The 24,161-nt window shown below is 37.4% G+C and overlaps 1 protein-coding gene across 1 annotated transcript in view; it reads left to right on the forward strand.

Moving 5' to 3' along the window:
- RIMKLB (ribosomal modification protein rimK like family member B) overlaps positions 1–24,161 on the forward strand; it is a 48,120-nt gene that overhangs the window by 14,554 nt on the left and 9,405 nt on the right. Inside the window, exon 2 of the mRNA XM_069490641.1 lies at positions 3,804–4,037. Within this exon, the coding sequence (XP_069346742.1) occupies positions 3,863–4,037 (175 nt within the window). The 5' untranslated portion in view covers positions 3,804–3,862. The remainder of the gene's footprint in view (positions 1–3,803; positions 4,038–24,161) is intronic.

The raw sequence follows: 24,161 nt of genomic DNA on the forward strand, positions 1-24,161 counted from the left end.
ATATCATTTTCTATGTCAGAAAGGGTCAAGAGGATTTGGAGACCATTAAAAAGAGAATCAAAGGAGATGGAAAGCCAAATCTGAAACTGTGGTTGTTGGTTGTGGACCAATTTAAAAACACCTATTGTTCTTGGGGATGTCAGAGCTGCAGCTGTGAGGCCAGACAAGATAATTGGACTTGCTTAGGTGCACCATCTAACAGGAGTTATTGTGTGACTGAATTTGCAGTCCTGCATGTACATATTCTGTGGAGCTTGCTTTGCAGGCTCCATGGAGCACTTATCCTATGCCCTACATGGTGCCGTGTGATTGGATCTGTAAAAACCACAACTACGTAACTGAACTGTATCTAGTATCCAGGCAAGTGTTGAGTGAAGAAAGTGTGCAAATTGTGGACAACAGGAATAAAATCACTCAAGCTATGGCTTCAGTCCAAAGTCAGGGGGTCTTTTTTTGGTGAGGAGGGGAGTTGAGGGGACCTACTAGAATTACCAAGTGTTGACAGTGACTTTTCAGATATTAACTAGCCATATATTGTGTACAGACAGTGTCTGGACTACAGAAGTCAGGTAGTGCACCCAAGAGTGAGCCGGGGACTGCACTGTTGACTTTTGCCAGCTTTATTACAGTCCAGGATTATGGGTGCTCTCTGCAAGGAAGCCATGCCATATCCACCTACTGCTCCCAGCTCATTCCTTACCAGAGAGCAGAATGTGAGCAGGAACCCTGCATTGCCGTTTAGCAGTGTGTGATTTGCCTATAGTCCTCCTGCCACCTGTACTGGGGCTGCTCCCAGACCAGAGGCCAGACCCCGTATTGTGAACTCAACCTGGGTGACAAGTGTCTGGATGGGGTGTTGAACAGCAACAACTATGAGTGAGACATCCTAAGCAATTACAGTAGTCCTCCCCACCTTATCTGCAGTTTCTCTTTCCATGGTTTTGCTTTCTTTGGTTTCAGTTACCCATGGCACAGTACAAGAAGATATTTTGAGAGAGCAATCACATTTGTATAAGTTATTATAGTATATTGTTATAATTCTATTAGTTATTGCAGATCTCTTACTTTGCCTAATTTGTAAATTAAGCTTTATCATAGGTTTGTATAGAAAAAAATATGTGGAGTTCAGTATTGTGTGCAGTTTCAGGCAATCCACTGGGAGTCTTGGAATGTAGCCCCTGCAGATAAGGTGGGACTAATGTACCTGGCAGCCAAAGGTTTGATATAGAAGAATGTGTTGATTGAAAATTTTTTGGCTCTTGAAAGGGGAGTATTTTCATTTTCTGATTACAGAATCACTGGAAACACCATATTATCTTACTGTTGTGGCCCATGCCATTTCTGATAGCTGACAGATCAATATCAGCAGAACATTTCTACTTCCTAGTTACCAGTGGCCAGCATCCCATCCTGATTGCTATTGGGCCAGCAGCTGCACACTCAGGTGTAAGCCAACCATGCAATGAAATTTATCATTGGTGAACAGATGATGGTCCAGAACTAACAGTCGGGGGAGGCACTGACATAGCTTTGGAGTGTTGGAGTTCAGTGAATATTTCAAAGACTACTGATCACACACATTTTAAGGGCATTTTCACAGTTCCTTCCTCAAGGGAAGCTGGGAATCTTCTACATCAGGTATTCTGGTGTGACTTTTTTGTGTGTGGAGCTTTACCTTCTGAGCGATACACCCCCAAGTGGCCTAGAAGACCCAGTGTGGCCATAATCTGTCTTCCTAGTAATCACTTGTACCTAGCAGTGTCTCTGTGGGTATGGTGCCTGGTTGGGGGCACACTGCGGCCTTCCCTGTGCTCCTACACAAGGAAGAGATTGAAGTGCAGCTCATCACAAGGTGATGATCATCACAAGATGATGCAGCTTTGCTGTGTAGCTTTCCCACATCTATGGTTAAAATGGTAATCTCTTTTCAAGAAAATTTTCATAGGAGAAAAAGTTTATCAAAAACATTCTGTTGTTCAAGGAAAAGGGAGAAGTTTTACTGCCTGTAGGACTTAATAGAATTTTCTGTACACAAATAGTGTACTTTATAATTTACAAATTGACCAAAATTGGTGAAAGTATGGTATTTGAAAGAATAAATATTTGTTTATTAAAAATTTACCATTCAACTGTCCAAAACTGCTAACCCTAACCATTAAGATAGAATGGTTCCTTCTTAGTATGTGTGTAAGTTGAGTTATTAATATATCTAGTTTATATATTCTGCATTTATTATTTAATAGAAACTTATGCCTTCAAGGCAGTGGATCATGGGAGGTAGGTGGCTTAAAAATGTGGTAAGGGCTGGGCGTGGTGGCTCACACCTGCAATCCTAGCATTCTGGGAGGCAGAGGCAGGAGGATAGCTCAAGGTCAGGAGTTCAAGACCAGCCTGAGCAAGAGTGAGATCCGGTCTCTACTAAAAAGAAAAAGAAAAATTAGCCGGACAACTAAAAATATATATAGGAAAAATTAGCTGGGCATGGTGGTGCATGCCTGCAGTCCCAGCTGTTCGGGAGGCTGAGACAGAAGGATTGCTTAAGCCCAGGAGTTTGAGGTTGCTGTGAGCTAGGCTAATGCCACGTCACTGTAGCCTGGGCAACAAAGCAAGACTGTCTCCAAAAAAAAAAAAGAGTGTGGTAGGTGGGTGAATGTGGCAGGCATGGCAGGCCAAGGTACAGGGAGTATGGCTCTGGTGGTACCTGTGCCTGTGCTCTGGTCTCACCATATGCGCCTGTGGAGCAGGCCTTCCTGGCTGATACCTGGGAGAGTCAACCACTCTCCCATCTGCTGAAATTGAGGAAGCTGCTGATCTGTGTGGCCTTTGCTTCCTTCTGATCTTTGCCTTGCCCTTTGCTTCTGCATTGGATTTGCCATGTCATCTGGAATAATGCTTGAATGATACTTGAAATTTCGTGTTTTTTTAAATAAAAATTTTAAAAATCTTTTTGTTGCTTGTTCTCAAACTTGTAACTTTTTTTTTGCTTCTCAGGAAGATAATTTTCATCTGTTGTATTGCTCATGATATAAACTTAGAGAAATGACACTCTGTGTCTAGGGAAAAACCTTCTTTTTTGGATTCTAGTAAAAAAGCTTAATTTGTTTAAAAAATCATTTAAAGAAAGAATAAAAACATTGAGTAAGACCATGCAGTCCTGACTGAAATAATCAAAATTTGTTGAGTAGATCTGGACATTTATTTTGATTATTTAAAGTCCTTTTGCACATTCTGCATTTACTTAGTTTGACATTACTGTGTAAATGACATCAGCATTGATGCTTATGTAGTAACATATGTGCTACTATCTCTCTTTTCGTACATATCTAAAACAAGAAGAAAATTGAATATAAAACCACACACACAAAGTATGCTTAATTGGGGTTTCTAGTGATGGGAAAGATGGGGATATATTGTTGATGGAATCTCATATCACGAAGGGAATTGCATTTTAAGGGAGGGGGCAAAACAGCGAAAAGTTGGTGATTAGATTAAAGTATATTTCTAGATAGTATAAAACACTAGGGAACAGTACTGAAAGTCTGCTAAGTGACCTGCTGTGGTTATTAAGCTGCCAGCTTCCCCAGGGGAAGATGGAGAAGTCTTATTTCTGGAGAGGTTGCCAGTTTCCATATTACTAGTGGTATAAAATTTTTAATTTGAATAAAAGGGGAAAAGACAAAGTATCTCCTTGTTTTTTTCCTATTTGTATAGTTAGGATATAATCATAACATTTATTTGTGTGAAATCCAGAAATCAGGTAGATTTCTTGATTTACCCTTATGTGTATTTTTTCTTCCATCTAGATAGACTTTACATTTTTAAGAGGAAACAATCCACGCAAAAGAAGAACAAACAAATCAAGATGTGTAGCTCTGTGGCTGCCAAGTTGTGGTTTTTGACAGATCGCCGCATCAGGGAAGACTATCCCCAAAAAGAGATCTTACGAGCATTGAAGGCCAAATGCTGTGAGGAGGAGCTGGACTTTAGGGCTGTGGTGATGGATGAGGTGGTGCTGACAATAGAGCAAGGAAACCTGGGTAAGTCTCTACTATGTCATCTTTTCGATTTTTACTTAGAATATAGTGAATCTGCCTTTTTTTTTTTTCTTTTTTTTTTTTAATAGAGACAGTGTCTCTGTCACCCAGGCTGGAATGTAGTGATGTGATCACAGCTCACTGCATCCTAGAACTCACAGGCTCAAGCAATCCTCTCGTCTCAGCCTCCTGACTAGCTAGGACTACAAGCCTGTGCTACATACTTGGCTAATTTTTTAAATTTTTTGTGGAGATGGGGTCTCAATATGGTGCCCAGGCTAGTCTTGAGCTCCTGCCTTCAAGAGATCCTCCTGCCTCTGCTTCTGCTACCATGCCCAGCCCAAAGTTCTTTATTCTTTAATTTTAAGTCGAGGTATAATTCATTTGATAACCTGCATAGATCATCTCATATTGGAGGGCATTTGAGTTGTTTCCAGGTCAAAACTTTGAATAAGCCAGCTATGAACAAGTCTTTTTGATGGCACTTGTTTTGATTTCTCTTGGGAAAATAACTCCCTATTTAAAAATGGCTGTATAGTATTCAATTGTGTAGAATTGTGATTTGGAAATATCTGTAGACATTTTTGTTTAAAAACAGTTGGGTAGGAGGTTGCTACTGGCAGCTAGTGGATAGAGGCTAGAGATGCTACTAAATATCCTTTAATGCATAGTAGAGTCCCCCAACAATAAAGAATTATTCTGTTCAGAAATTAGTTCTTGAATTTATTCTGTACATATTTTATCTGGAAAATAAAGTCTTTTTGTTAAAGCAAAAACCAAACACACATTTGAAAATCTTTGCTCAGAGCATTACCACATCTTAACTTCAGTATCTACTATTATTTCAAAGTTACAAAATGAAGTCTGTCAATATAGCATCTATTATTTACTATCATGGCTATGAATAGATAATTGAGGGGGAAGTTTCTATTATTAATGTAAATATAAGGAAAAAGATGTCTTAAATCTGGAACTGGGGAGGAGTTAACTTGTATCCCACATTATTTTATAAAAATATATTTATTTATTTAAAATAAAAAGCATCTTACTTCCAGATGGAGAAAGTAATAAATGCCAAGAGGCAAACTAAATCCATCTTCTCTGTCCCAATTAGTCATTGTTTAACCTTAGAAGTTCTTTGTAGTCCTTTCAGGAGACTTGAAGTTAAAGTACAGAATACATTAAGGACCAGAAATTCACTTGAGGGGAAGGAGAATGAAGTAGTTTTCTTACGTTTGCCATCCTCTGGAATATATTCCTTAAACTATATCTAATAGGCAATAAGAAAAACTGTCCTACTTGCTTATTTGGGCACAGGAAATCTGTAGGTCAAATAAAAAATGTTTGTTTTCTTTGGTCATAGAGCTGAAGAATATCTGGTAATGATGTCAGCTGTGAAGTATTGCTACTTATTAGATCTGCTATTATAAGGCAGACTAAAATTTTTTTTAAAAAAAATGCAAAATTACCAAAGGACTGCGCTTAAAACAGAGGAAGAATTGCTGAGTTGATGAGATACGTAATTAGCTTTGGGGCAAAAATTTTGAAACTATTTGTTTTTGTTTAATGAAGTATTTATGGGAGTGGTTTTGATTCAGAGTTTTTGTTGTCTGTATTATTAATGTCTTCAGTGGAGTAGGTTGGCTAATTTTGTTAAAACTGAAAGATCTCCTCAAATGGTAGTATTTTCCTGTTTTGGAGTTGGAAACCATTGCTAGTTCTTTCTATTTTAGTTTTAAGGGTGGACCTAATTTTAGAAGGCTGCAAAATTGCTGGGTGCTTGGTAAATTACTTCTTTTAATAAGGTGCTATTTAGGGATGTTGGGTAATTTCTTTCTCTAATCAGTTAGAATGAGTCTATTATCCTAGTTCTTTTAAAAACTTTCATTTTGAAATAGTTTCAAATTTATAGAAGTGTTGCAAAAAAATAGTATGAAGAAGTCCTGTGTGTTATTTATTCGGTTTCCAGCCATTGTTAATATTTTGCTACATTTACTTTACCACTCTGTACTTCCTGAACGATTTAAAAAGGTGCCTGAGATTCTTAAGCATTTCCTAAGAGCAAGTATATTGTATAACCTTACTACTACTTAGATTCAGGAATTTTAATATTACTATACTATTAACTAATACGTAGTTCATACTCAAAAAGTAGAAGTTTCATTATATAGCATTTTTCCTTCTATCCAGGATCTCTTTTTTTTTTTTTTTTTTTTTTGAGACAGAGTCTCACTCTGTTGCCCAGGCTAGAGTGAGTGCCGTGACGTCAGCCTAGCTCACAGCAACCTCAAACTCCTGAGCTCAAGCGATCCCGTGTCTCAGCCTCCCGAGTAGCTGGGACTACAGGCATGCGCCACCATGCCCGGCTAATTTTTTCTATATATATTTTTAGCTGTCCATATAATTTCTTTCTATTTTTAGTAGAGGTGGGGTCTCGCTCTTGCTCAGGCTGGTCTCGAACTCCTGAGCTCAAAGGATCCGCCCACCTCGGCCTCCCAGAGTGCTAGGATTACAGGCGTGAGCCACCGCGCCCAGCCCAGGATCTCTTAAATATCACATGTTGTATTTGTCGTGTATTGTTAATTTACTTTGTTATTGAATTGTTTCTTTGCCTTTCCTGATTTTTTAAGATATTGACATTTTTGCAGAGTACAGGTCAACTTTTCTGCAGAGTGTCCTGCAGTTTGGGTTTGTCTGATGTATACTAAGTTATAGTCAGATTATGCAGTTTTGGTAGGAATATCACATAAGTAAATGCTATACTTCATAATACTTTACATCAGGAGGCATATGCCAGTTTTCCCCATTCTTTGATGACTTGGTTAAGGTCTTCTGGGTTTCTTTACTGAAAGATGCTGTATTTTCCTTGCTAATAATGGTTTTAGCCTCTTGGTGAATCTTGCCTGAATCACTTCTTACTATGATGTTCTAAGATGGAGGTTCCCCGCCATCTCTATCATTCATTCTATATTTATTATTTGGTATTCTGCTGTAAAGAAGCATTTTCTTGTCTCTCTTACCTTTTTTTTTTTTTCCTCTCTCTCCCCAAAGAAGTTTCACTGTGTTGCTCAGGCTAATCTCAAACTCCCAGCCTCCAGCAGTCCTCCCACCTTAGCCTCTTGAGCACCTAGGATTACAGGTGCATGACACCACACCCAGCTCCTTCTGTTATCTTTTGGATTCATGGTCTTTTCATTATTCAAAAAATTATAATCCGTGAATGTCACCATTTTGCTTAAATCGGCAGAGTTAGGACCAGTGAGAGCCCTTCACGCTGGCTCCTATGTCCTTTTTATATGTGCCCTTCATTTTTGTAGCACTCCCCTACTTTACAGTCCCATTTGTTCTTTCCTTGTTACAGCTCTGTAATCAGTAATTTCTTCAGAATTTTGATTCCTTTTAGTGGGACTTAGAAACCAGAATCTGGATGAGGAGTGTTTTTTTAAAAATTGACTTTTAAGATGGTTTTCTATTGGCTCTGAATTCACAAGGATACATATAGAGTGCTATATATACATTTATTAAAAGCCAAACTATAATAATTAAAATTATTCTCATGTTCAAATTATTAAATCTACAGCCTTTTGGGTAAAGAATTTAATACTGAGGTAACATTTATGATATTTTCTTCCCAACAGTATTTCAAAAGATGGGACTTTGGTTAATAGTTTTAGAATATACATTCTATGTTTCTAGTGAAGAACATGAAGTTTAAAATGGCATTTTTCGTGAAGTTTATGTAGTAATACCTTAGAGCTCATTTTGCAAATACAGTAACCAAGGCCGACAGTGCTGATTTGTTGGAGATTCATTAAAATGTCTTTTCTCTTGAAAAATATTTGGATGGTCATCAATGATGTTTTTCTCTTGACTATTTATTATTCCAGAAGACTTTAAAATCTTTTTGTCTGACTCCAGGAAAAAAAAAAAAAGCTTGCCAAAACATCTTAGTCTACATAAGAAGAGAAAGGAAGAGTAAAGTTGTAATTTTATTAGTGAGAAGCATAGTGTTCATGGTACCCTTGTATTTTATCTGGATTTTGGTAGGATGCTGCTCTCAGATAAATCCTCTGTCTTCTACTCTGTGGGGCATCTTTTCATATACTTATTTGCCACCTGAGTATCTTCTTTGGTGAGGTGTCTGTTCAGGGCTTTTGCCCATATTTTAATCAGGTTGTTTTCTTATTGTTGAGTTTTAAGAGTCCTTTGTGTATTTTGAAAAACAGTCCTTTTGTCAGATGTGTCTCTTGACACTGTCTTTTATAGAAGTTTTTAATTTTAGTGAAGTCCAACTTACCTATTATTTTATTATTCTTGCCTTTGGTATTGTATCCAAAAAGTCAATCACCATTCCCAGAACTTACCTTGCAAAACTGAAACTTTGTACCCTTGACCAACATCTCCCCATATCTCCTCTCCAACCCCTGGTAAGCACTATTCTACTCTGTTTCTTTAAGTTTGATATTTGTAGATTCCATATAAGTGAGATCATGCATTATTTTTGTTTTTGTGTCTGGCTTATTTTACTTAGCATAATGTCCTCCAGGTTCATTCATATTGTCGCAAATAACAGCATTTTCTTCTTTTCTAAGACTGAATAGTATTCCGTTGTATATATATGCACATTTTCTTTATCCATCGGTTCACTGACAGACACTTAAGTTGTTTCCATATCTTGGCTTACGTCAATAATGCTGCAGTGAACACGGAATGCAGATATCTCTGAAATACTGATTTCATATCCTTTGGATATATACCCAGAAGTGGAATTACTGGATCAAGGTAGTTCTATTTTTAGTTTTGATGAACCTCCATACTGTTTTCCATAGTGACTCTACCAGTTTACATTCCCACCAATAGTGTACAAAGATATTTTTGTGTGTATTTCAGGGATTGCATAAAATATCTTAAAGTTATAACAATCTGGCCCAAGATGGGAGGATCGCTTAAGGCCAGGAGTTCAAGACCAGCCTGGGCAACATTGTCAAACTCCTTCTCTACGAAAAAAACTTAAAAAATGAGCCCAGCATGGTGGTGTGCAACCATAGTCCCAGCTATTTTGGAGGCTGAGGCAGAAGGATCTCTTGAGCCCAGGAGTTTGAGGTTACAGTGAGGTGTGATCACACCACTGCACTCCAGTCTGGCCAACATAGCAAGATCCTGTCTCTTAAAAAATTTTATAAGTGATAACTAAATCTATTTTCAACTGTACATCTTTACATCCTTCCACTTTCTGTTATGGTTGTCACATCTTTTTATATTTCATATCCCTCAACATATTTTTATAGTTATTTTTTGTCTTTTTATGTTTTAAATTCTATATCAGAATTAAAAGTGATTTATACATTACCAGTACAGTATTCCAGGCTTCTGTATATGCTATATATTTACCTCTACCACATAGCTTTAATATTTCCATGTGTTTTTGTGTCGCTATCTATATCCTTTTGTTTCAACTTGACATTGTTAAATGAAATCAATAAGTTGGGGGGAAAGGGTGTATGGTATGGTACCCTTATCTAAAAGAAGGGCAATGTATGAATATAACTTTTTGGTAGTTTAAAAAAGTAATGGAAGGGCCGGATGTGATAGTATGCACCTGTAGTTCCAACTTGCGAGGCTGAGGCAGGAGGATTGCTTGAGCGCAGGAGTTTGAGGTTGCAGTGAGCCATGATGAGGCTGTGATGTATTAAGGGACCAATACATCACTTAATTGCAGACCACAGATTGTAGACAGTAGACCCTCAGAATTGAATACCTGGCATAGACAGGGTAGATAGCAATTGGGACTACCTTTCTTATTTCAGGATGACAATGCAGTACCTAGTATACAGTAATGAAACTGGCAATTAAGTAATTACATTTATTTACTTGGAATCATGGGCTTTTTGAGGACAAGGTCCAGGAGAACCTGGTAGCTGTTGCCATCAAATACTTTAAAGAGTATGTGGAATTTGGGGGCAGGTGACTAGAATGGCTTTCTGAAGGCATTGGAGGACCTAAAGCAAGAAAAACCCAAGAGGTCAGAGCTCTAAATTCTTTGTTCCAGCCAAATAATGGAATGCAGGGGCTTTCCTGTATTTAAGACTATAGGTCTAATGTAACAATTAGAGTATATTCCTGCTAAAAGGAGTCTTCCAGCGGTTATGTGGCTAGGAAATTAGCACAACTGGGGATTTGGGGGGAAGTTGTGACATAATGGAAAGCTTTGGGCTTTATAACTTAGATCTAGTTGTCCTGGTTATTTATTAAATGAACCTTTTTGTAGTTGGGCAGACTGATCTTGATCCATTTACTTAATGCTAAAGTAAATCTGTTGATAACCTATCTTTCTGTCAAGTAGGAATAAAATTTAAAATGCCAACAGTAGTCCCCCCGCCCATGTGTGGTTCATTTTCCAGGGTTTCAGTAATTCAAGGTCAACTGTAGGCTAAAAATATTAAATGGAAAATTCCAAAAATAAAAAATTCATAAGATTTAGATTGCTGCTGTTGTGAGTAGCCTGGTGAAAATCTCGCACCATCCTGCTCTGTCTGGGCCCAGACATGAATCATGCCTTTGTCCGGTGTTTGTGTGCTATGTACACTACCCGTCCGTTAGTCAGTTAGTAGCCATCTCAGTTATCAGGTCAGCTGGTCAACTGTTACAGTATTGCAGTGCTTGTGTTCAAGTGACCCTTATTTTACTTAATGATGGCTCCAAAGGGCAAGAGTAGTGATGCTGGCAATTTGGACACGCCAAAGAGAAGCTGTGAAGTGCTTCCTCTTGTCAAGTAAAAAGGTGAAAGCTCTCCACTTTATAAGGAAAGAAAAAAACCATATGCTAAGGTTGCCAAGAGCTACAGTAAGAATGAGTCTTCTTTCCATGAAATTGTGAAGAAAATCAAAGAAATTCGCTTATAGTGTATATAGGGTTCAGTACTATCTGCAGTTCCAGATATTCACTGGGGGTGTTGGAGTGTACCCTGTTGTGGATAAATAGGGACTACTGTACTTTATAACGTGTTTAGGGTATACTTGGTGTATATAATATGCTCTGGTGTGATATCTGACACATAGTAAATACTCAGTAAATAATATGGTTATTAACTGTTGGTAGATAAACATGATATTCTTCAACCGTTTATGCACAGTACTTTTGGCAGTTGTGAAATTGATCTGATTCTATAAGACTGTTCTGTAAAAGATACCTGAGTGTCAATTCACGAAGGAGGTCATGGCTTTAGTTACTAAGTTGAACTAGAACAAGAATAATAATCTCTCAGGTCTTAGAATTCCAGTTTTAATATTATATTTCCTTTACGAACAGTTACATAGCATTATACAAAACATCTTACAAATATTAACTCATTCTTTTAACAATCCTATGAGGCAGATATTCCTAGATTGTTTTAAGTAGTAGAGCTAGGATTTAGAATCAGGCAGTCTGTCTTCAGAGTTTGGAATATGTTTATTTCTTCCCTTTTCCTACATGGAAGGTGTACTATAAATACTGTTCTGTCCCTTGTTTTTTGCCCCCCCTACTAGATTCTATGGGATTTCTGATGTACATAATCATGTCATCTTTCTTATTTTACTGGATTTGGTAGGATTGCCAACATAATGTTGAGCAAAAGTCATGATGGGAAGCATATTGGTCTTAGGTGTAATCTTAAAAGTGTGCTGTGATTTTGTTCCAGTAAATCTGGTATTTCACCACAACAAATGTCAAGTGAGGTGACAGATATGTTAATTGCTTGATTTAATTATTTCATTGTGTATGTATATCAAAACATCACACTCTACTCCATTAATGCAATATAGTTATTGTCCATCAAAAATAATATAAATAAAAGCCTAATGGTTACTGTAGGGTTTTTTTTGGGGGGGGGGGGGATATTTTTTTAGCCGGTTAAGGATATTTGCTTCTCTTCCTAGTAAATTGAAGAGGTGTTTCTTCTTAAATCATGTTTGTAAATACTTGTATAATGGTCCTTATTTTTAGCTATATAAGTGGATATGAAATGGTTTTTAATTGTGGTTTTAATTTATATATCCCAGTTCACTAGTGAGGGTGAGTATCTTTATGTATTTGTTTGGATATCATCATCTGTAAAGTGCCTGTTCAAGTCTCTTGATCCTTTTGCTATTGAGTTATTTATTTTACCTTTGTAAGTGTCCCATCTGTAGCTTGCCTTTTAACTTTCTTAATGGTGTCTTGTTAAGTAGAATTTAATTTTAATGTAATCCAACTCTTAATGTTTATGGTTGTGTTTAAAAAATCTCTCCCTGTTACGAGGTTATGAAGAAATCCTCCCATTTTATCTTTTAGAGGTTGTATTGTTTTGCTGTAAACATAATTTATAGTCCATCTGGAATTTTATGCATAATGATAGGTATCTTATTTGTAGGTGATAGGTGTAATGATTTCTTTGCATTTGAATATTTGGTTGTCTCGGAATCTTTGACTAAGGAGACTAACCTTTGCCCTTTGCTCTCCTCTCCAGTTTTACCTTTGTAATAAATCAAGTAGCTATACACAGGCGGGATTTCTGGGCTATTTGTTGTGTTCTTTTGTTCTAATTGGTTCTTTGCACCAATACCACACTGACTTAATTACTATAGTTTAGTGACATACAGTAGAGCAAGCCCTCTTTCTTCTTTAAGAATGTCTGGTTATTCGTGGTCCTTTGCACTTACACATAAATTTTAGAATCAGCTTTTCAAAGTTCCACAAAAATACCACTTGAAATTTTTATTGAAATTATACGAATCTGTAGATCACTTTGGGGAAAGAAATAAAATACGCTGTTGAATCTTCCCATATGTAAACACACTCTCTCTGTCACTCTCGTCTTAATGTTTTATAATTTTATCTCCTGAGAGCTCTCACATCTTTCATTAGATATCTTATTTCTATGAATTTTATGGTTTTGCTGCTATTGTAAATGACAATTAAAAATTTTCCTTTCTTTTTGCTGCTGATTATGTTTTGTATATAGACATTATATCTAACCATCTTCCTAAACTCACTTATTCCAATAATTTATGATCGATTCTTTTGTATACTTTCATGGTCATCATCTGTGAGTAATGAGTGTTTTCTTTCCAATCCTTACATCTCACTCCCTTTTCTTGACTATTTGCACAAGATAGGACCTCCAGTACAGCGTTGAATAAAATGGTAATAGTGGGCATCCTAGTCTCATCCCTGATCTCAGAGGAAAGCTTTTCACCATTAAGCATGATGTTGGCTCTGCATTTTTTTTAATGCCCTTTATCAGACGAAGGACATTTCCTTCTACTGCTAGTATGTGGAAGATTTTTCTTTAATCCAGAACGCTTGTTAAATTTTATCAAACAGTTTTCATCCATCTATTGAGTGATCATATTTTTTCACTTTTTAATGTTTTGTTGAAGATTTTTGTTCATAAGTGAGGTTGACTTGTAACTTTCTTTTCTTTTTGTTTTTTTGAGACAGGGTCTTGCTCTCTCGCCTGGGCATTTGCTAGAGTGCCATGCATGGGGCTAGAGTGCCATGGTGTCAGCCTAACTCACAGCAATCTCAAACTCCTGGGCTCAAGTGATCCTCCTGCCTTAGCCTCCTGAGTAGCTGGCACTACAGGTGTGTGCCACCACGCCTGGCAATTTTTTTCTATTTTTAATAGAGACGAGGTCTCACTATTGCTCAGGCTGGTCTGACCTCAAGTGATCCTCCTGCCTCAGCTTCCCAGAGCTGGGATTACAGGCATGAGCCTGTAATTTTCTTTCCTTGAAATGTCATTGTCATTTTCTGCTAGGTTATGTTGGCCTCACAAAACAAGCTGGGGAGTGTTTTTGTTGTTCCTCTCTTCTGGAAGAATTGTGTAAGGTTGGTGTTATTTCTTCCTTGAATATTTCATAGAATTCACATTGCAAAGACATCTAAGTTTAGAATTTTCTTTGTGGAAAGGTTACTAATTAATAAATGGTTTGATTTTCTTTAGTGGTTATTGGGTTATTTGGTTATATTTTTCCTGGGAGTTTTGATAAATTTTTTAAAGGAATTTTTATATGTTTCATCCAAGTTTCAGATGTATTATTGTTCATAAACTCCTTCCATCATCTTTTTAATGTCTAGGATATTTAGTGATCCACCCCCTCCCCGCCCCACCCGTCCCTCTTCTTAACTTTATTCATACCTTCTTTTTTCCGTAGATCATTCTCACTAGGGATTTATAAATGTAGCTTTCCAGGGGCCAAATTTTAGCTTGGTTGGCCTTTTCTATTGATGTTTATTGTCTGTTTCATTGATTTCTGCTTTTTTCCATTTTCTTCCTTCTACTACCTTCTTCTTTTTGCCTTTTTAGATAATGAATATGGTTTTGTGTAACTTTAGGGTTTTGAGTTGGCTAGTTTTTTTGTAAAATTTAGAGGTGCAATCTCATTTTAGGTTGTATGGCTTCAGACTCAAACCTGGGTTTAAACCCTAACTTATTCAGTATTATTCAATTCAAATTAGTCAATAAACAACATCAACCTCAAATAATCAAAAGGATCAGAATCTAGTTTAAACAGTTTATTCAAGTGCAAAGTTTGAGGATAGCAGCTCAGGAAGCACATTCCAAAGAATGGAAGTCAGTGTTCCAAAGTGTAGAAGTTTGGGATTGTTAGTATAGAAGTGGTCTTCGTTCAGGAAAGGTATATAACATTTCACACTGAAGATGTAACAGTCGTGGGGTCTTTGTACTATCTGGCTTGAGTTAGAGACAGGAAAATAAAGGAGGCAGTTAATATGTAACAAAGATCAGTGATTGGAAATGGAGAAGATCTGGTCTCCCCGTCATTTGCAGAACAAGAATAATGAGGAAGAAAGTTAATCTAAGAAGCAGAATTTATAAACATGCTACTGTGACTCAGTCTTCAGGGCTTACCTTTTTCTTTGGCATAATAAATTTAGAGGATCCTGAAATTTATCTTTTTACAGTAATAATTGAACATTTAGTATTCTAAGTGCTGGGAGATAATAGCTGTGAACAGAATAGTCATATTCCTACCCTCATGCAACTTACTTTCTGGTTAGTCTAGCTCTCAGTTTCCCATCTGCAAAAGGGGATGATGAATGATGATGAATTGAGTGTTTATTAGGTGCCAGGCAGTTGTTCACCAATGTTAACAGTGTTAATCCTCTCTACAGTCTATAAAGGAACTACTTTTACTATTCCCATTTTACAGATTAGGAAGCTAATGCACAGATAGAGATTAAGTAATTTGCCTGAGGTAACACAGCTGTTAAGTGACAGAGCTTGGATTTGAATCAGAGGCGGTTTCATTGTTATATGACAGAGAGGATCTTGAAATAAATCTACATTGTGTGTTTGCTTTTGCTATCTCCTCATTATTATTCCTTGTTATTTGGGATGTGAATGAAATGTGTGAGGGCAAAGCCTTAATATCTTTCTCTGTAGTTTTCTTCAAAACATTTGGTATTCAAAGAGTTTTCTACCCACCCCCCCCACTTTATTGTTCATTGTCCCACAAGTTTTTATTTATGGCTGTATTCATGAAGTACAGATATCATGAAGTTGTGTAACCTGTTCTTGGTTGCCAAAAGTTGTGTAGAACAGATTGATAAAAACATTTTAACTTGGAGCCACTGTTATAAGGAAGTTTACCTCTTTTCAAGGTGGGCTGGGCAGCTAGATTTTCCTTATTTACATTAAAAATTTGACTTTGCTTTCTCTCTCCCTTCTCTGGGTTTTTTGTTCGTTCGTTCGTTCGTTCTTTCTTTCTTTTTTTTTTTTTGAGACAGAGTCTCACTCTGTTGCCCAGGCTAGAGTGCTGTGGTGTCAGCCTAGCTCACAGCAACCTCACACTCCTGGGCTCAAGCAATCCTACTGCCTCAGCCTCCCAGAGTGCTAGGATTACAGGCGTGAGCCACTGTGCCCGGCCTGTGTTTTTTTTTTTTTTTAAGTACTTAAGAATGAAGGTATTCAGTCATTACTGTAACTAAAATAAGGTTTTTTTTTAATTTTTATTTTTTTTTAAGAGACAAGAGTCTCTCTCTGTCACCCAGGCTGGAGTGCAGTGGGGAGATGTTCATAGTTCTCTGTCACCTCAAACTCCTGGGCTCAAACAATCTTCCTGCATCAGCCTCCCAGCTGGAACTACAGGCGTGCCACCACTATGACTCTCCTTCCTGTTTTCCTCTTCTCTTTCTCTTTTTTCCTTCGCTCTTTTTTTAGACATATGATTATCAGCTGCAGTGTAGCATTGCTCAGTGATAATGAGCCGCCATAGATCTTTATTTTGTTTCTTTCTGTCCCACTGACGAAGGACCTGGAAAAGAATTTTTATTGGTTCCTTATTCACCAAGGAGCATACCTTTGAAGATAAAATTTTGTCTCTAATTGGGATTAATAGCTAGATAGGTAATAGGGATTAATAGCCAGATAGGACTTGGAAACGTTGAGAAATTGGAGGGGGAAAAGGATTGCTGAGGATGTTAAAGAGGGGCATTCTGGTAGGAAACAAATACATCTTGTTAGGAAAGCTGTTAAGCAGATATGAAAGTTTTAGTCTTAATTATAAGCGTATATTCTTCTCATTTTTGATATTTGTTTATTAGTCATAGGAGTTCTTAGCAAGACTTAGCAGACTTTTGTTTTATGTAACTCTTGAATATTATCTGACCCTGGTACCATAAATCCCTGTTATTGATTGTCCTGTTCTCTTCAAAATTTAATTACTTTTCTCTCTTCATTTTCAATTAATTTGGAACCCAGGGGTGGGGAGAGGGAAATAAACCAGTGATTTAAAAGAACTAAAATCTAAGAGGGCATCTCTGATATGTTAGATAGAGGTACATGAAGACAGATTTGCATTTGTGGTAGGCATCTGTTCTGTGTGATCCAAACCGTCTTGCTGAAATCTATTATGAGTTAATGTCCTAAAGCAGATTAATTTATAACAACCTGAGATTCTTAAAAATGTTCAGAATTATCTAGTCTTCTTCTCTCTCTCTTTTTTTTTTTTTTTTTTTGAGACAGAGTCTCACTCTGTTGCCCAAGCTAGAGTGCCCTGGTCAGCCTAGCTCACAGCAACCTTACACTCCTGGGCTCAAGCAATCCTCCTGCCTCAGCCTCCCGAGTAGCTGGGACTACAGGCATGCGTCACCATGCCCGGCTAATTTTTATATATATATTTTTTTAGTTATTCAGTTAATTTATTTATTTTAGTAGAGACAGGGTCTCGCTCTTGCTCAGGCTGGTCTCGAACTCCTGACCTCAAGCGATCCTCCCGCCTCGGCCTCCCAGAGTGCTAGGTCTAGTCTTTTTTAAATTTGACTCGATGTGCTAAGTATCATTTTTGGGTGGTAAATTCAGTAACTTTGTCAGTTAAGTAACCGATCTGTATTTTGGACTATTGACCTAAACAACTAAATTTTTGTTACGGGAATTTAGCTGGGAATGGGCAGTTCAGAAGTTGTGAATCTCTTACACTGTCTCCTACAACTCACAGTTGAGAAAGAATATGTTAGAATTCTAGTTTTATATTGGGTTTTGATTCCCTCTAGCAGATTATTTTAGCTTTTAGTCTTTCCTCTCTCTCTCCAATATGAACTTTACATCATTATAAGTGTCATGTTAATGACACTTGAACTGTAAATGGCAAGAGAAATGGGACAATAGAGGAACAGTAAATGGGCTTTTGGTGTTGGTAAGAGAAAGGAAGAGAAACTACAAAAAAGCTGAGCATCAAAACCAGAAGATTTTGAAATATGAATGACCAGCATTGGTTTTCGGTTTTCATTAGAGAATTCTCAGGAGTTTGATGTGATGTCTTGGTTCCTCTCCCCCACCCCAACTTCAGTGTGTGTATCCGTATAATCCAATACCATGAGCACACCTAAAAAAATTAACTCTCTAATATATGCTCCAGAATCAAATTTTCTTAAATGATTCTGAGATATCTTTTTTGGTTCATCTTTTCAAATTCTATCTGGTATGGGTCATACTTTACATTTGGATGTGCTGTCTGCTACTTAGTCTTTTAAATCTAAAACAATCTCCTCTTCTTTATTTCTGCAGTGACATACATGGTTTTGAACAATTGTCATAATGACTCACATTCTGGATTTGTTTGATCATTTCCTTTTGATATCTGCCTCTTGAAATTTCCTATAAGTTTGCTTGATTATATCCAGGTTATACATTTTGGGCAAAAAATTACTTCATAGGTGATTGTATATGCTTCATAGTGCAGGCAGTCAGAAGGCACACAATAAGAGTCTGTACCCCTATCAGTGATTCATTAATTGGCTTTCTTTGAAGGATATTTCCCCACTGGTGATGAATTGTAGTTCCTCCAGAAAAGGTTGGGTAAATGTAATCTTCCCACTTCATTTATCAATTTTTTTGTTTTTTTTTGTGAGACAGAGTCTCTGTTGCCTGGGCTAGAGTGCCATGGCGTCGGCCTAGCTCACAGCAACCTCAAACTCCTGGGCTTAAGCAATCCTTCTGCCTCAGCCTCCCGAGTAGCTGGGACTACAGGCATGTGCCACCACACTCGGCTAATTTTTTTCGCATATATTTTTAGTTGTCCAGATAATTTCTTTCTATTTTTTAGTAGAGACGGGTCTCGCTCTTGATCAGGCTGGTCTCGAACTCCTGACCTCGAGCAAATCCCATTTACCAGTTTTTAGAATAGAGATTTGTGTACAGATCGTCCCTGACTTACATTTGTTTAATTTATGATTTTTCAACTTTACAATGGTGTAAAGGCAATACACATTCAGTGTATGTTCCTCACTTTGGAGGAGCATCTGTAATATTAATAGTCTCTTCCAGTGGTAGCAAATGAGGCTTTCTTTTTTCGTTTTCTTCTCCCTCTCTCTCTCTCTCTCTTTTTTTTTTTTTTTTTACCTTTTTTCTGCAATTATTATGGATTCATTTTTGTATTCACTGTTTTATCAGTTAATTATTTTTCTTGATGGCCAAATCATCTCAAATTTGGTTGGTGGGAGCCCCTCCATGCTGTATTTAGTCTTTGAGTGAGTGGTTCCTTGATTTTTGGCAGAAAGATTTTACGGGTTTTTCAGTTGCCTTGTTTTTGTTGAGACAGAATCTGACTTTTGCCCCCCTGGGTAGAGTGCAGTGGTGCCATGGTAGCTCACTGCAACCTGCAACTCCTGGGCTCAAACAATCCTTCTGCCTCTGCCTCCCAAGTAGCAGGTAGCTGGGACTACAGGCGTTCACCACAAGGCCTGGCAGGGGTTATTTTGTTGTTTGTTTTTTCTTCTCTTTTTGGTAGAGATGGGGTCTCATTCTTGCTCAGGCTGGTCTCAAACACCTGAGCTCTAGCAATCTTCCCCCCTCGGCCTCCCAGAGTGCTAGGATTACAGACATGAGCTACCTTATTCTAGGCCTGGGTTTTTAATTGTATACAAACGACACCTTCACTTGAAACTTAAACTTCTTGAAATTTTTAGCTGGGCATGGTGGCACGTGCCTGTAGTCCCAGCTACTCAGGAGACTGAGGCAGGAGGATGGTTGGAGCCCAGGAGTTTGAGATTGCAGTGAGCTATGATGAAGCCACTGCACTCTAGCCTGGGTGACAGAGCAAGACCCTGCCCTCCAAAAAAAAAAAAAAAAAAAAAATTCTTGGAATTCCATGAGCTTTTAAATATTGCAGAGGTTCTGAAAAATCTTTCTAGAGCACTAGCGGGTGGTTGAAAAGTAAATGCCAGTCAGCAAGGAGCGTGTCAGTTCTCTGTTCTTTGTTTCCTGCGAGGAGGGAAACACTAGTACTTAACCACAGTGCAGCCAAACTCCACTCTCAAAAAGCAGAATGTACTTTAGGCTACATGAGGAGTTCCCCACTTAATTATCAGCAAGAAGTTTGTTAACATCTTTCAACTTGGAGAATAATCAGCCCATAGCACCTTCTCACTCTGCCTTGATAACAGCAGCAACTATTTAATACATAATACATTTTTTGTCGTAATAAAAAAGAACAAAGATTGCTTCCCATTTCATTGCTATTCTGAGATTAACTCATCATTGGCTATTAATGCTTGATCATACACTTAATCTAAAATTTATATCCAAAATATTTTTATTGAAATATTAATTTCAGTATTAAGTCAACAAACTAGATGAAAATTTTCCTAAGTTGAGGTTTAAGATGTTTATAAAAATGCATATTTGAATAAGCAGGGTTGAAAACAAAGCTGAGTAATAGTACATTCAATTGGAGTACATGTTTTTTTACAATGCGTTTAGTGGAATTGTGGATAAAGTTCTTTGTACATTTATGCGTATTTGGTATACTGAATAACATGGATGGAGCCATCCCTTTTATTTCAGTTTTATAAGCTCTGCATCAAAAGATAAGTGTGGCATTTGGTAAGAGTGCCCCAGCGATCAGGAGCACATAAGGCAGAGTCCTAAGAAACGTCACTTTGCCTTTTTGGCTCACATTCATGGTTCCAGCCTTGGATTACTTTCTGCTTGCCTAGAAGAGAATGAAGTGTTTGTTACAGGAAGCATTTCTATCCTCAAAAATACCCGCATAATGCACTATGCAGATCTGACTGTGCTTTGTGTAATGCAGCAGTCCCAGCCTTTTTGGTACCAGGGACTGGTTTCATGGAAGACAGATTTTCCACGGATGGGCAAGGGCAGGGGGAATGGTTTCCGGATGATTCAAGCACATTACATTTATTGGGCAGTCCAGCCTCTCTCTGTTAATGATAATCTGTATTTGCAGCCACTCCCCAGCTCTAGCATCACCGCCTCAGCTCCACCTCAGATCATCAGGCATTAGATTCTCACAAGGAGTGCGCAACCTAGATCCCTTGCATGCTCAGTTTACAGTAGGATTTGTGCTCCTGTGAGAATCTAATGCCACTGCTGATCTGACAGGAGGTAGAGCTTATTTGGTGATGTGAGCCATAGGGAGCAGCTATAAATATAGAGGAAGCTTCGCTTGCTTACCTGCTGCTGTGTGGCCCTGTTCCTAACAGGCCACGGATGGGTAGCAGTCTTTGGCCTATGAGTTGGGGACCTGGGGTGTACACCTGGGGACCACAGGTGTAAAATACTCCCATTTTCCAGTGGCAGCAGATAGGCTGTTCGTATTGATGGTATGGACTCAGAATGGAACAGTTCCTTTGCTTTCTTCATCCCATTTCTTAAAAGGAGCAAAAGTTGTCTCCAGTTTAGCATAATGAGAAGGTAATAATGGTTGAATTTTTTCTTGACAATTGACAGTATCCTTCTTGATCACTCAAGGTTTTCACAAAACTCAATCCTCTTTTCTCTTTCATTTAGTTAATTTGATTTTTCTCCCCTGATAATACTGACTTTTCTTCTTTTTCATACTACTTGATACTAGAGTTTTGTAGTTTTTTTGACTGACTTTTCCTCAGATTTTACTTCCTTCGCCTGACTCTTACTGAGGTCCTCGGTTTCTCTTTTTCTTTTATTTTTTTTCCAGTCAGTATATCCCTATTTTTTAAAAGCTATTACTTCTGTAGCTGATTCCCATAAATAAACATACATACATATCATCCATTCCACCAACATGAACTATATACATATTTTTAGTTCTAATCTAAACTCAATGTAGAATAGTTCTACTTTGACATCCTATGTCCTCACCAAAATCTGTCATATCTAGACCCAAATTCCACATCTTCTGCCGCAAACTGGCTTCCCTTTTCAATGTTCTTGTTTTTTATATCCTTGTCTCAAAACTTTTAATCCCCAAACTGACCACTGGTTTTTTTTCAGTTTTTAAATTACCCTTTAGATTTCCCTATCCAGGCAATCTACTGCTAAAGATTAAGAAACGAGGATGTGCAGGGTTGCAGAATTCTGCTGTCCGTGATCTCAAGATGCTTTTAGGAACAAAGTGAATGATTGTGAGGAAAATGACTGGAGCCACTGGCAAATCTGACATCTGCTGATGACCACACACCTACCCATAGGTGCTCCTGGAGAATAATTTCTGCTTTTCTTTCACCTTCACAATTTTGTGTGATTTGTGATTGTCATCTTGTTAGTGGATTTTCAAAATGGAATTCTGCTTGCAGAGGAATATATGGGAAAACATTCTAGTTCCTGCCATACAGGGAAAGGATTAAAAGATGGGGAGGGTGTGGACTATCAATAGGCAATATTCAGCACACACTCTCAATTCTCTAATCAGAACAGTTGTAAATTCTTTAGCTCGGAATATATGGCTTTGCATATTTGACATGGTACCTGACCAACGAAATCTTTTACTGTATATCAAGACAAATTGTGGTTGAAGCACACATATTATTCTTATTGTAGTTTTTTTCTTTTACTGTATATCAAGACAAATTGTGGTTGAAGCACACATACTGTTCTTATTGTAGTTTTTGCCCTATGACTTCTGCTACTACCTTACATCTGAAGTGTCCTTTCTTTTTTTAAAAAAAACACAGTCATATACCTCATGGTTTGTGCCTTAACTTTGCCATTAATGTTCCTTCACTGATCTCTCTTTCATCAGAACTACCATGTCTAAAAGCTAGTACCATAAAAATGCACATATATAGAGTAATACATAGAGAATCTTTCTCCTACTACAGTGAAAGATTCTTGAACAAGGTTGTTATCTTATTTATCAATCTATTTCAAGCATTTAAAAAAGAATCTGACACATAGTAATTGCTTACTAATTATCAAATGTCATTACTAAGGGATTGATCATATTATATATCTATAAAAAATAACTCCATTCTGCCCACCTAAAAAAATGATATAAAGTTATTTATGCACTGACATAGAAAGGTGTCTGGTATAATTTTAAGTGATGGGAAAAAATTATATAAAATAATAGAAATATAAAATAGGAATCTAATTTTTCTAAAAATTATATAGATATATAGATATAATTTTCGGTGTACATAAATGACAATAGGGAAAATACATACTAGTAACACTAGTTGATGGTGTTGGATGGGAGGTGAGTATGTTCTATATTTTTCTATTTGAATGTTTTAAGCAAGTATAGTAGTCCCCCCATTACCTACAGTTTTACTTTCTGTGGTTTCGGTTTCTCACAGAATAGTACAATAAGATATTTTGAGAGTGCGAGACCACATTCACATAATTTTTTATTACAGTACATTATAATTGTTCTGTTTTACTATTAGTTATTGGTATTGATTTCTATGCCTAATTTATGTATTAAACTTTATTTAGGTATGTATATATAGGAAAAAACACAGCATATATTGGGTTCGGTACTATCAGTGGTTTCTGGCATCTGCTGAGGGTCTTAATGTATCTGCTGAAAATAAGAGTGGTGGGGGGACAACTGTATATATTTAAAAATAGGTTTTAAGGAACACCTCATAAATAGTTTGTTCCTTTATTTATTTGGGGCCTCCCTAAATAGAATGATATTGGATAAAAGTTTAAGAAATTAAAATTTTTCTTATTTGATTATAGAGCCATATGATCCTCACTTTAGAAAAAAAAGCGTACAAAATATATTGTACATAGAGATTGTATGGAGCACAGTGCTAAAGTTCTCTCTCTTGCCTTCTCTTCCTGCCTTGCCACCCACTTACACTCAGAGGAAGCCAGTTATATCGTTATCCTTTCACATATTTTATGTGCATATATGAAGACAAATAAAGCTTATTCTCAGAGTTACCCTTTAAAACAAAGAACATATGTATCTGGGCATTTATTATTATTTTTAAAGACAAGGTTCCACTCTGTTGCCCAGGCTAGAGTGCAGTGGCATAAACACAGCTCATTGCAACCTTGAACTCCTGGGCTCAAGCAATCTTCTGTCTCAGCCTCCCAAATAACTAGGACTACAGGTGCATAATGCCACGCCCATCTGATTTTTTATTCTTTGTAGCAACTGGGTCTTGCTGGATTGCCCAGGCTGGTCTCGGAATTTCTGGCCACAAGTGATCCTCCTCCTGCCTTGGCCTACCAAAGTGCTGGGATTGCAGGCGTGACTCACTGTGTCTGGCCTATGACATTATTTTTAATGGCTGTATAGTAATTCATTGTAGTTGCATGTACCATAATTTATCTAACCAGTGCAGTGATTTTTCTAATTAAATTTTCTTATGGAGAAATATCTCTCCCAATCCAGAATTAACAAAATAATGCAT

Source organism: Eulemur rufifrons, chromosome 16 (genome assembly GCF_041146395.1).
Source record: "Eulemur rufifrons isolate Redbay chromosome 16, OSU_ERuf_1, whole genome shotgun sequence".
Lineage (NCBI taxonomy): Eukaryota > Metazoa > Chordata > Mammalia > Primates > Lemuridae > Eulemur > Eulemur rufifrons.